Source organism: Topomyia yanbarensis, chromosome 3 (genome assembly GCF_030247195.1).
Source record: "Topomyia yanbarensis strain Yona2022 chromosome 3, ASM3024719v1, whole genome shotgun sequence".
NCBI lineage: Eukaryota > Metazoa > Arthropoda > Insecta > Diptera > Culicidae > Topomyia > Topomyia yanbarensis.
Genome location: NC_080672.1, coordinates 218488528 through 218502840, shown reverse-complemented (window position 1 = coordinate 218502840; position 14313 = coordinate 218488528). Strand labels below are relative to the sequence as shown.

The 14313-nt window shown below is 42.9% G+C and overlaps 1 protein-coding gene across 1 annotated transcript; it reads left to right on the top strand.

Annotated features, from left to right (window-relative positions):
• Window positions 1–565: 565 nt before the first annotated feature.
• On the top strand, window positions 566–4165 carry LOC131693879 (uncharacterized). The gene is made up of 2 exons (XM_058982137.1): window positions 566–4057; window positions 4126–4165. The coding sequence occupies exon 1, from the start codon at window positions 605–607 to the stop codon at window positions 3572–3574; it is 2970 nt and encodes a 989-aa protein (XP_058838120.1). The 5' UTR covers window positions 566–604; the 3' UTR covers window positions 3575–4057; window positions 4126–4165.
• The last annotated feature ends 10148 nt before the right edge of the window (window positions 4166–14313 follow it).

Here is a 14313-nt window from a genome sequence, read left to right as displayed (position 1 = left end):
ACCACGAATCCTTATTGGGATGAAACACGCCGGAATAAGTCTCGTCCAGAAGACTAGAGAGATGGGGTTGGATGATCCAATAGCGGTAAAGACACGTCTAGGCTGGACGGTTTGTGGTAACTGGCAAATGGATCGACCAATTGATTCCGCTCTGTGCACATTCCATGTTCATCGAGCCGATCAGGACCAAGAAACAGACGAGTCCTTGCATCAAGCTATGAAAGCGTATTTTACGCTGGATAGCCTTGGCCTGTCGAAACCAGTGAATACTCTACTCTCGTCCGATGATCAGCGCGCTCAACACCTACTTCAATCTTTGACAACGTTTCAAGAAGACCGATACGAGACCGGTCTGCTATGGCGTTACGACAATGTGCGCCTGCCAGATAATCGAGCAATGGCTCTGCGTCGACATTACTGTCTGAAAAAACGCATGAAAAAGGAGCCGGTGCTAGCGCAGGTCCTAAATCAGAAAATTGCCGACTACTTGTCTAAAGGATACGCACGAAAACTCACCAACGATGAACTGAGCCAAACCTTACCACGTGCGTGGTATCTACCCATATTCCCGGTCACCAACCCGAATAAACCCGGGAAACTTAGAATGGTTTGGGATGCAGCAGCCAAGGCTTTCGGTGTGTCTCTAAACTCCGTCCTGTTAAAAGGCCCCGATCAACTGTGTTCGTTGCTGACGATCCTGCTTCAGTTCCGCGAGCGTCGAGTAGCGTTGACCGGAGATATACGCGAGATGTTCCACCAAGTGCGAATTCGGGAGGAAGATCAACAATGCCAGCGCTTCTTGTGGGATGACGAAAACGGCGAAATTGCAACCTATGTTATGCAGGTTATGACTTTTGGAGCCTGCTGCTCCCCTAGTAGCGCCCAATTCATCAAGAATCTAAATGCCAATCGCTTCTCCAATCAGTTCCCGGCCGCCGTCGAATCGATAACAAAGCGTCACTATGTAGACGACTTGTTGGTGAGTGTAGACACGGAGCAAGAAGCGATTCAGTTAGCGAAGGACATCAAGTACGTACATTCGGAAGGCGGGTTTGAGATACGCAACTGGATGAGTAACTCGGAGGTAGTGCTATCACGATTACAGGACAGTTCTCTAGAAGAGAAGAGTCTTGATCTGCAGTCAGAAATGGGCACTGAGAAAGTTTTGGGCATGTGGTGGTGCATGGCCTCAGATGTATTCACGTATAAAGTCGGGTGGACCCGTTTCGACCAAGCACTGCTGGAAGGCCAGCGACGACCGACTAAGCGAGAGATCCTACGCGTGTTGATGACTATCTTTGATCCTCTAGGACTTATCGCTCACTTCTTGGTGTATCTCAAGATTCTGCTGCAGGAAGTTTGGCGATCCGGAGTCCAATGGGACGAGAAAATCGGAGACGAATTATTCAGGAAATGGCAAAGGTGGCTGAGAGTTCTGCCACAGGTGGAAATGGTCCGAATTCCACGATGTTACAACCTTCATTCGTCCCCAGCGAATAGTTGCGATACGCAGCTACATACATTTGTTGATGCGAGCGAGAATGGGATAGCAGCTGTATGTTATCTGAGATTCGTTCGCGATGACGTTACTCAATGCTCAATCGTTGCAGCTAAAACTCGCGTAGCACCGTTGAAGTTTGTCTCAATCCCAAAGCTGGAGCTCCAAGCAGCTGTAGTCGGTGCAAGACTCGCACGAGCTGTTGGCGAGGCTCTCTCCATCTCAATCAATAATCGAGTGTTCTGGACCGATTCGCGCGACGTTCTCTGCTGGATCAATTCAGACCATCGACGTTACACACAGTTCGTAGCATTCCGTGTCGGCGAACTCCTTGAAACTACGGAAGCTACTGAGTGGCGTTGGGTCCCTACAAAACTTAACGTAGCAGACGATGGAACAAAATGGGAGAGAGGGCCAGATTTGACGCGTAACAGCAGATGGTTTACCGGTCTGGATTTTCTTTGGCAACCAGTGTCGGAATGGCCCCAGCCAACGATTGCTCATGGCTCAACGAAGACTGAACTGCGTCCACATTTACTGTTTCATCGAGCGGTTCCTGATCCACTGTGCTGTGTGACCAATTTCTCTAATTGGCGGCGCCTGATCAACGTGATCGCAGCTGTTTTCCGTTTCCCAGCAAATTGTCGCTTAAAACGTCGCAAGCAGCCGATCCAAACGGGACCTTTTTCAATGGAGGAATTAAGCGTAGCGGAAAACTATTTAATTAGCCTAGCTCAGCTTGCCGCATATCCCGATGAAATGACAGTCCTGTCCCAGTCAAAATTGCAGGAATGTCCGGCCAAAAGGTTGATTCACAAGAGCAGTCCGCTGTATAAGCTCACCCCGTGGATAGACGACTGTGGAATTCTTCGAATGCGAACTAGAATTGCAGCTTGTCAGTTCGCCACCGAGGACGCTAGAAGTCCAATCATCCTACCACGTGACCACCATGTAACCAAACTGATAGTCTCGCACTACCACGGTAAATATCACCACCTGAACCACGAGACCGTTATCAATGAACTACGCCAAAAGTACCACATCTCCCGAATCCGTGTCATTTACGCCAAGGTTCGCACAAACTGCCAACGCTGCAAAAATGAATCGTCGGTGCCAAACCCTCCAATAATGGCAGACTTGCCAGATGCGCGGCTCGCTGCTTTCTCGCTCCCCTTCACGCACATAGGAGTTGACTACTTTGGGCCTATGGAAGTCGTGCTTGGCAGACGCGTAGAGAAACGATGGGGAATGCTAGTCATCTGTCTGACTACCCGTGCAATTCACATCGAGGTCGTCAACTCATTAAGCACCGATTCCTGCATCTTGGCACTTCGCAACGTCATTGCTCGTCGTGGCACTCCTAGACGGATTCACAGTGACCGCGGGACGAATTTTGTCGGTGCATCTCGAGAATTGAGGGAAGCTGCTGATTTGATTGATCAAAATGCTATAATGAAGGAGTTTGTAAGCCCAGAAACCGAATGGGTATTCAACCCACCGTCCGCCCCGCACATGGGTGGTAGTTGGGAGCGCCTGATCCGTACCGTCAAAAAGAACCTGATGGCAACTTTACCTTCACGAAAGCCCTCCGATGAAATTCTTCGGAGTCTACTTACCGAAATCGAAAGCACAGTTAACTCTCGCCCTTTGACCCACGTTCCCATAGATGACGATTCGGCCCCTGCACTAACTCCGAACCATTTCTTACTGGGCTCATCGAGTGGCGTGAAACCGCTTATCACGATGGACGACAGCGGCTCTGCCCTACGACAAAACTGGCGAGTATCGCAAGTTGTAGCAAACCAGTTTTGGAAGCGCTGGGTCACCGATTATCTGCCGGAAATTACCAGGAAAACGAAGTGGTTTGAACACACCAAGCCAATCTCGTTGGGCGACGTAGTGGTCATCGCGGACTCCAATCTACCGAGGAATTGCTGGCCGAAGGGCAAAGTGATTCACACGCGTGTCGGCCGAGACGGGCAGATCCGATCTGCAACTGTTCAAACAGCGAGAGGTGTGTACGAACGACCTGCAACGAAGCTGGCAGTGTTGGACGTTCGTCGCGATGAGGTGTAAGCCAATCAGAAGTTGGCGTACCTGGGGGGACTGTTAGCAGACTCAATATCAGTCTGCGCGCATCATAACCAAACTGCCAGCACTGTTCACTACCACAGACATCAGCTGCGGAATACACCACCTTCGCAATCCGCCTTGATAGCCAATACAATCACGCAGCAGCAAGTGACAGACAGTACCTCGTGACAGCAGGAAGAAAGAATAAAACAAAAACCCATCAGATAGTAGAAGTAGTGCATCTAAATTTACTTATAATAAGCTAAAACTAATTAAAACTACTTAAGCTAATTTATACTAAGTGAATTACACCACCACCGTATAACCTACAAGATACAAAAACCGTTCCGTGCCGATTTCGGTATTCAATTAGGCCCGAAGATCGTGAATCAAATTCTATCGCCTGTTTCTAGTTGGCACGTCAGGACTGTGCAGTTTCCTACCGTCAGGTACCCTATAACCGTCTGCTTAGGAAAGTTAGTAAACGTAAGTAAATATGGAAATTGAAATAGCTGAAACAAAACATTAACAGATTATTTATTGTCATGATACAGGAATTTTGTAATCCTTCTCCTACTTTGAATAAAATTGGATTAACAAATTCGGAAATATTTCTACGTCCTGTCTGTGCGCAACACCCAAGTTGGGTGGTATTTTGAAAATCAGTGTCTAGCAGCCGCCAAGTCGTTCTATCTAAGTCGAAACGCAATTTACCCGATTAATTTCCGTTATGAAAAATATAGTGCTCGATGTAGGTACACATTTGGTTCAACTCAATTTGCCTCCTATGAAGGTATTTCAATATGATCCGAATTATACAATTTCTATTTTTAATCTTTTTCGGAACCAAATTATTACCACTGCAGTTCGATTGTATTCTGTAGTTCTGAGATATAATACAATTAAAATATGCAGTGGATTCTAGAACTCTCTAAAATTTTCCATTTACATAGATTAACACGTTTTCCTTTAATTTCATTTGAAAGGTTGAACCAAAAATTTAATCATACTCGAAGAACATTAGATACAGAAACGAGACTGTTAAGTACAATGGAGTCTTTATATTTACGTTAGGTTTTCAGCCAGATAAACTGATTGGGTAGCTTGATACACACAAGGAACATGATGAGTACAAGTGCAAAATTCGTTTACACTCACTTTTATATTCCGTAATCAATTTCATCTTGTGCAAAGAAGCGCTTTTTTGACTTTAATACTATGTTCACACTACAGAGTTAAAATACGTTATTACAATTAGCAACAAGAAACATGTCATAGATAGCGTTAAAACACGCTTTAACTCGTAGTGTGAACGTAGTATAATGTTGTGCGTTTATAAAATTATGGCGTACAGTGATGTACCAAATCGGGTTTTTATAATTTTCGGGGAAAAAACCCAAGGTTTCTTTCCCGGTTAAAACGGTTTTTTTCATGGGAAGTTTAGGTTTTTTGAGTTTTTGATGTTTTAATAATAGAAAATTAATGCACTTTTTTGATTTATGAGCATTATTGTCATTAAGATTGATTTGAATCTGAAAATTTTGATAAGTCTTTCTCGATATAATCGAGATCGCTGATCCAACATTTATTTACCAATTTTTTATTTAAATAGCTTTCCAACACAAACTAAGCTAAGTCGATTGCGTTTCTTGCTGCGAATCAACCACCGGCCGAAAGAATTCGGATTGCAATTTGTGAGAGTTCTGATTGCGGTGCGATGTTTTTGTGCATATTACTCAATTTTACTTTTCACCGAATGAAGTGTTTAGTAAATTTTGGGTAAATTTTTAGTAAATTTTGGGAAGGTATTTAGTAAATTTTGGGTGAAAAATTATCTAACTTCGATAAAAGTGAAACAACTTCTAAAATGAGTAACAAGCAGGATAAAAGTGGTTTAGGCATCACATGATTATTCTGATTTTTATTAGGGAAACTATGACTATTGTTCGATGTATTATAAAAAACGAGCTGAAATTTTTGGGCTGGGGACTAAATGAGCGACCGAAAATAAATGTCGTAAGAACAGAACATGCTTCATAAAACCCGCTTTAAATATATTAGAATGTTAAAATCGGAAGCTAAAAGAAGCTCTTTCATGTAACAGTCGATTAAAAAACCGGTATAAAATCCGTAATAAATACATTGGGTTCTTACAAAGGAATCTTCTTCATCCGACTTTCAATCTTGAATGTAACGTTATACGGATTTAGCCACAAGCCAATTATGCTGGAGGTTTCTTGCAAATTTTTTCGAGTGAGAATTTTCTAAGTGATTCTCATGCTGAAGGATCTCTGTCCGATTTTTATGCTTGATGTTTATATTCGATTTTAACATTTTAAGATAGTTGAAGTGGGTTTTACAAAGCATGTTCTATCCTTGCGACTTTAATTTTCGGTCGCTCAAATCTAAACACAAGATTCTTAAAAAAAACGCTAAACAAACATTCTATAGTCGATCAATCGAAAAAAACAGGTTTCGGCCGGGTTAAAATGATTTGGGAAAAAACCCGGTTACAACCCAAAAATAGAAACCTTTGCGATACATAATAGAATAGCGGCATAATAGGAATTGTGTTATATATCAGGCCCGTTTGTATCAAAAACCGTCCATATTTACTGCTGTAAGTTATTGTGATGAGATTTGTTGCTTCTATTTCAGTTATTGGGGTAATTTTATATTACCTGGAAGCCTCTTTGGCCATAACCGGAAACTCTAGTAATATGGGAGAACTCACTCTCTTCTAGGATATGAACCATACTATGCAAATTAAGTATCAGATTCAGAATCCGCGCGCGATCATTCAAAAATACACGCAAATATGCGACTAGCCACACGGTTATAAAACCGAATTTATACACGAGAAGTTACATACACGCTAGCGCACGCGACAAACACGTTCACATACAAACGCTTGAGCCCTTCACGATCATCCATGCATACCTACGCTTACGATCTTACAAACAGGATAACACTCCGGTGACTAAGTGAACGTTCTAGCACTTATAAATTTACAAACGCGGTCTGAAGAATGAGCCTTCATACGCTTGTGTTCGCGCGATCATGAATTGGTTATGTCCGGAAATTCTTCCTCTCGACCCTAGCCGCCTAGGTCCATGCCCTCAGCTGGACTAATCAGAAAAATGACGCTAATATCTACTAGACAATACGTTCCATGGCGACATGACCGGGAACTCTAGTGATAGAGTTGACAGTGATAGAGAACTCACTCTCTTCTAGTATCTGAACCATAAACTGAAAATTTAGTATTACATTAACGGTCCGTGCGATCATCCAAGAACACACGCAAATATGCAAATAGACACCCGGTTTTAAAATCGAATTTAAGCATGTGAAGTGACACGCTAGCACACGCGAAACACAAACATCTACGCGACAAACAAACGCCCACGCAATCGAACACAATAACATCCAAACGCTCGAGCCCTTCGCGAGGGTACACAAAGACGAACATACAATCGTGATCATCCATGTACAACTACGCCCAAGATTTCATAAACACAAAAACGACCCCAATGATTTAGTAATCCCTACAGCACTTCTAATCCGGTCTCAAGCGCACACAAATAAACGCTCATTCCAACGCGATCGTCAAGTTCATTCCACTGCACAACTGAACCGTACAGTCGATATCACAATTAGAATCACGGCCTGCTGCAATTGGACTGAAGCAGTGATGAGTGATTCTGATAGGGAGCCCTTCTGTGAACTCAGCTCTACAGCTCCAGTAGGAAAACTCTCGAAATAGAAAGAAAGATAACAAATTTTAAAATATCTATGAGAATCGTATTCTGTAATAAAATTATGTTTTTGTCTGCCAGTTAGTATGAAATTTAGGAACATATTTAAAGCAGTTGCAAGAAAAACATTTTTACCAATTACTTCTCCGCGATGCAATTTCATTAAATATATTTTCATTCTCTTCAGACTTTCGTTACCAAAAAATAACTTTTTAAAAAATGCGTATTTTTTGTGGTAAATCTACAAAATTTATAATAATTTTTTTTTTATTTTTTGATAAATTCACAACTTTTCATACAGCATTTGTTTTTTGCGAAGAAGAGATTATTCCCTGCAATTTTTTCTCGGAGTGTTTTGCTGTGCAAAATACAGATCTCGAAACACATTTTTTTTAAACGATGTCTGCAAAAAATTTTAGGCCCTTTGAAAGTGTTGCGCTTGAATCAAAATTCTTTGCTTTGCGTGCAAAATGCTCAGAACCCATGCTGCTAAAATGTTTCAACTGTATCGAAGATGCACCCAAAACAAAAATCTCTTGCAATAATTTCAAGCGACAATCACTTGCAAATAATGTTAGCATCGCTTGCAATTTTGCAGTGAAAGCCGCTGGCAATTGTTGCAAGCAGATAAAACCACTTCATCTCTCTCTATACGTACATACTTTTCTTCAACACACTGTCAAAGGATTACCACCACATTCACGTGCCTATGCTGGTTGGTATAGCAACGTATGGCGAGTTTTTATTTTCCGTCTACTTTTTATTCATTCCTCACCAACATCATCAAACGCAGTTTTGTGGTTTATTCATTACACACGAGACGGCATCAAATGGCGGATGTGACGATTGTACGAGTTTTAACGTCCTGTTCTTACGTGTAAGGACAGGTCAGTACTTATAGTTAGAGCTATGATGCGCAAGAGCCTGAGTTCAAATCTGGGTGGGTGTTTTACTTTTTTCATTAATCGTAAAATCATCCAAGTGTTTATATATGACTTTTATCCACTTATTACTATCTGGTAGTATGGTTGGGTGGATAAAGTATTGCTTAGCGATCTGTTTGTGCGGGGTTCATGTTTCAATGCCAACAGTCTTTTTTTATAAAGCATATTGGTCACCAATACACATACATCGCTAATACATAGGCAAAATTCGTTTTTTCTGTTTCTTGCATTGCATGCAAGGAAGCTTCTTGCAATTTTCGCACATTACCAGAACGCTTGCAATTTTTGCTCGTATTTATTGCATTAATGTAAGCGAATCTTACCGGGTACGTTTTGGGTGTGGTCGTTCGCGATTTTAAAGATTTTTGGGTGAATCTTGGAGGAATTACTGTATTGTAAAATCTGTCTGGAAGTGCCAATTTGAACGACAATCGCTGTAATATTTTAATTCTTGCCGAAGTGATCGTTTAGTGTCGAGATTTATTAAAAACAAAAGTGGAACTCTGGTCAAAGAACGGACTTCGAGTCTTTTCGTATTAGCCCGAGTTTTTGGAATATTTAGTTACAGGTTTCATAGCCTAGCCTTGCGAAAGTCACCTCTATCAGATGCCATCAAATCAAGCATTTAATAATGATAATTTTCGATAGATTGCGCCAGGCAAACAAAATCATTTTGCAGAACAATCTACAACATGTCGTTGATCATGAAGCATTATAATAAAATTCAATATCCTCGTGTTTATGGATAAAATCAAGATTCAACTGCCCGATACGGCACCTCGAACTTGTGATAAGGTCTTTAAAAGTATCGCTGTACAGAAAAGTGGAATCGTTACAAAGGATACATGAAAAAACTAATTATGCCTAGATTATTTCAATGGTGATTACACGGTAAGATTGCGTCCTTCCTACCTGATCCGACAATACAAAACATGACAGTATTATTTTACAAATAATGCTTTGCAGTACATTCGTAACCCAACTTTGTACCGGGAAACAAGTGCTTTTTGTTCTCTCCGGTGTGGTTTAGTTTTTTCGGTGGTACGAAGGTGCTTGCTGTGGTAGAGGCTGCAGTAAAGCATTGCTAATAAACAGTCCCGCGAGTGATAATTGTTACCTGCGATATCAGTTAAAGTAGTGCAGTGAAGTGCGTTACTAAACATTTTTCTTGCCTGAAAGACGGCTTTGTTTAGACGAGCTATATCAGCTCTACTGTGTGAAGGTCACGCGGGTGACGGATAAAACAAACGAAGGATCAATTCACCTACCAGCTCGTCAGGAACCAACTGGTGAAGTGTTTCGTTTTTTACTTTTCTTATCGATTTTTTTCTTTTTATTGCTTTTGATTTTTTATTTTGATTTAAGTTAAACAGTGCGGTCGAGCGTGTTGCTCCCGCAACAAAATGGAACAAACAGAAGGATCACCCTCCGAAGAGGAATATTATGAAGAAGAAGAACGTATATCTGATACTGAGACAGATAATGTTATGGTCGATCCACTTCCCCCACTTTCCCCCAATGTCTCACAGCCCCCCCGAGTCAAGGTTTACCAGGATGGATCCGCTGGTCCTTGGGTGGTATACTTTCGGCCCAAAAATAAACCGTTAAACAGCATAACTGTTGCACGGGAGCTGACAAAACGTTACTCGGCCGTAACCGAGATTAAAAAGGTTCAGTCAGATAAACTGCGCGTAGTCGTTACTGACTTGAAACAGGCCAATGATATCGTTAGCAATAGCCTCTTTACGCTGGAGTATCGCGTCTACATCCCTTCTCGTGATGTGGAGATCGACGGTGTGGTAAGTGATGCGGGTCTAACTGTCGATGATCTGATGAATGATGGGGCTGGCCGCTTTAAGGACCCTAACCTTCAATCAGTTAAGATTTTGGAGTGCAAGCAATTGCACTCAAAGTCCATCGAAGATGGTAATTACTATCCATCAGACTCGTTTCGCGTAACCTTCGCCGGATCTGCACTTCCGAGCTACGTTGAAGTGGGAGGAGCTCGTCTACCTGTACGCCTGTTTGTACCGCGGGTCATGAATTGTTCCAATTGCAAGCAGCTAGGTCACACGGCCACCTACTGTAGCAACAAGCAACGGTGCGGTAAATGTGGGGAACGCCATGCGGATGATACTTGCAGTAGGCCCGCTGAGAAGTGTGTTTACTGTGGGGAAAATCCGCATGCACTTTTGACATGCCCAACGTACAAACTTCGCGCGGATAAACTGAAGCGATCCGCCAAAGATCGCTCCAGACGCTCTTACGCAGAAATGCTTAAAAGAGCTGTTCCACTTATCTCCGAAAACCCATTCGCTCTCTTGCCAACTGACGATAACGCCTCTAACGACCCTTGCGAGGGGCATTCTTTGGCTCCGCTTGGAAACTCTAGGAAAAGACCTAATCAAAACTCACCTGAACTTCCTCGTAAGGGTCCTAGGTTGTCCCAAACAAGGGTACAAAATAAAAATAATTCATCAACTGGAAGTGCTGGTACAAATCCGAAGATAATACCTCCTGGTTTTGGGAAATTGAGATACAACCAGGAGTTCCCAGCACTCCCCGGGGCACCAAAAATCCCAAGTGCTCCAATTTTACAGTCAGAAACTCAACCTAAAACGGGATTCCTTAAATTTTCTGACATTGTGGACTGGATATTCACAGCTTTCAACATTACCGATCCTATGAAAAGCTTGCTGGTTGCTATTCTACCAACAGTAAGAACATTTTTAAAACAGTTGACTGAACAATGGCCCCTCCTTACAGCGATCGTATCCTTCGATGGCTAACTTATTAGACGGAATCAGGGATCTGATCACTGTTTTACAGTGGAACTGCAGAAGTATTATCCCCAAAATTGATTCATTAAAACACTTGCTAAATTACAATCATTGTGATGCATTTTCCCTATGTGAAACATGGCTAACTTCTAATATAAACCTCAACTTCCACGATTTTAACATTATCCGCTTGGATCGAGAAGACTCATATGGGGGGGTACTTTTAGGGATCAAAAAGTGCTACTCCTTCAATCGAATCAACCTCCCTTCGACGCCAGGCATTGAAGTTGTCGCTTGTCAAACAACAATCAAAGGCAAAGATCTTTGCATTGCTTCTATTTACATTCCTCCTAGGGCCATGATGGGATATCGAAGATTCTCCAATGTAATTGAACACCTTCCCTCGCCCCGCCTGCTTCTTGGAGACTTTAACTCTCACGGTACGGGGTGGGGCTGTCTATACGACGATAATCGATCTTCGACAATTCAAGACCTTTGTGACAACTTCAATATGACAATTCTGAACACAGGGGAAATGACACGAATTCCTAGACCACCTGCGCAAGCAAGTGCACTGGACATATCTTTATGCTCGACATCACTACGGTTAGTTTGCAAGTGGAAGGTAATATCTGATCCCCACGGTAGTGACCACTTACCAATTGTAATTGCAATCACCACTGGTTCAAGACCATCGACACCAATCAATGTTCCCTATGACCTCACACGAAACATTGATTGGAAGAGCTACGCTGCTGAGATATCCAAAACTATCGATTCAACACAGATACTTCCCCCGGAGGAAGAATATAAGTTTTTGTCCAACTCGATTCTCGATAGCGCGATTCAAACTCAGACGAAACGAGTACCCGACGTGAACACCCAAAAACGTTCTCCCAACCCGTGGTGGGACAAAGAGTGCTCAGACGTGTACGCGGAGAAAGCTGCCGCGTATAAAACCTTCCGGAACGACGGGTTAGTTGCTAGTTATCGAGTGTACGCGATATTAGAAAAGCGAATGAAAAATTTAATGAAAGCTAAGAAACGCAGTTACTGGCGCCGGTTTGTCGACGGGTTAACAAGAGAAACATCGATGAGCACTCTTTGGGGCACGGCCCGACGTATGCGAAACCGAAACGGTACTAACGAGAGCGTGGAATATTCAAACCGTTGGATATTCGATTTCGCCAAGAAGGTTTGTCCGGATTCCGCCCCGGCACAGAAAATCTACCGCGCCGCGTCGCCTTACAATACCGCGAACGAAACACCGCTTACGATGGTGGAGTTCTCACTTGCTCTCTTATCATGTAACAATAAAGCCCCGGGGCCAGATAGAATTAAATTCAACTTATTGAAGAATCTGCCAAAAGACGCTTGTTGAATTTATTTAATAGGTTTCTTGAGGGTAACATTGTCCCACATGACTGGAGACAGGTGAGGGTCATCGTCATCCAAAAACCAGGAAAACCAGCCTCCGACCACAATTCGTATCGTCCGATTGCAATGCTGTCCTGTATCCGGAAGTTGTTCGAGAAAATGATCCTGTTTCGGCTCGACAATTGGGTCGAAACAAATGGCTTACTGTCAGATACACAATTTGGCTTCCGCAAAGGCAAAGGGACGAACGATTGCCTTGCGTTGCTCTCAACAGAAATTCAAATGGCATATGCTAACAAAGAGCAGATGGCATCAGTATTCTTGGATATTAAGGGGGCTTTCGATTCAGTTTCGATCAACATTCTTTATGAGAAGTTGCACCAGCATGGTCTTTCGCCAATTTTAAATAACTTTTTGCTAAACCTGTTGTCTGAAAAACAAATGCATTTCTCGCACGGCGATTTATCGACATCACGATTTAGCTACATGGGCCTTCCCCAGGGCTCATGTCTAAGCCCTCTCCTCTACAATTTTTACGTGAATGACATTGACGAATGTCTTGTCAATTCCTGCACACTAAGGCAGCTTGCAGATGACGGTGTGGTCTCTATTACAGGTCCTAAAGCCGTCGACTTGCAAGGACCACTGCAAGATACCTTGGACAATTTGTCTGCATGGGCTCTCCAACTGGGTATCGAGTTCTCCACGGAGAAAACTGAGCTAGTCGTATTTTCTAGAAAGCGTGAACCAGCGCAACTACAGCTTCAATTAATGGATCAAACTATTGCTCAGGCTTCAACATTCAAATATCTCGGGGTATGGTTCGACTCTAAAGGTACCTGGGGATGTCACATTAGGTATCTGAAACAGAAGTGCCAACAAAGGATCAACTTTTTCCGTACAATAACTGGAACATGGTGGGGTGCCCATCCAGGAGACCTAATCAGGTTGTACCAAACAACGATATTATCAGTGTTGGAGTACGGATGTTTCTGCTTTCGCTCCGCTGCGAACATACACTTCATCAAACTGGAGCGAATCCAGTATCGTTGCTTGCGTATTGCCTTGGGTTGCATGCACTCGACCCATACGATGAGTCTCGAAGTGCTGGCGGGCGTTCTACCGCTGAAAAATCGATTCTGGGACCTCTCATATCGATTGCTAATTCGATGCGATATTCTGAACCCATTGGTGATTGCAAATTACGAAAGGCTTGTCGAGCTTAATTCTCAGACCCGATTCATGTCCTTGTACTTCGATTACATGGCACAGAACATCAATTCATCTACATATAACGTCAACCGTGCTCATCTCTTAGATACTTCTGATCCAACTGTATTTTTCGATACATCCATGAAGGAAGAGATTTGTGGAATTCCGGATCATATTCGCCCACAAGTGGTCCCAAATATTTTCTATAACAAATACCATCAAGTCGACTGCGCCAAAATGTTCTACACTGACGGATCAATTCTCGACGGGTCCACAGGCTTCGGTATCTTCAACGAAAATCTTGCTGCCTCATTCAAACTCAATGATCCTGCTTCAATTTACGTCGCAGAATTAGCTGCCATTCAGTATACTCTCGGGATCATTGACACCCTGCCCTCAGACCATTACTTCATCGTTTCGGATAGTCTCAGCTCCATTGAGGCCATCCGTGCGGCGAAGCCTGGAAAGCACTCACCGTATTTCCTGGGGAAAATACGGGAATATCTGAGTGCTTTATCTGAAAAATCTTACCAGATTACCTTGGTTTGGGTCCCGTCACATTGTTCTATTGCGGGCAATGAGAAGGCGGACTCTTTAGCCAAGGTGGGCGCATTAGAAGGCGACACTTACGAAAGACCAATTTGCTTCAACGAATTTTTCAGTATCTCTCG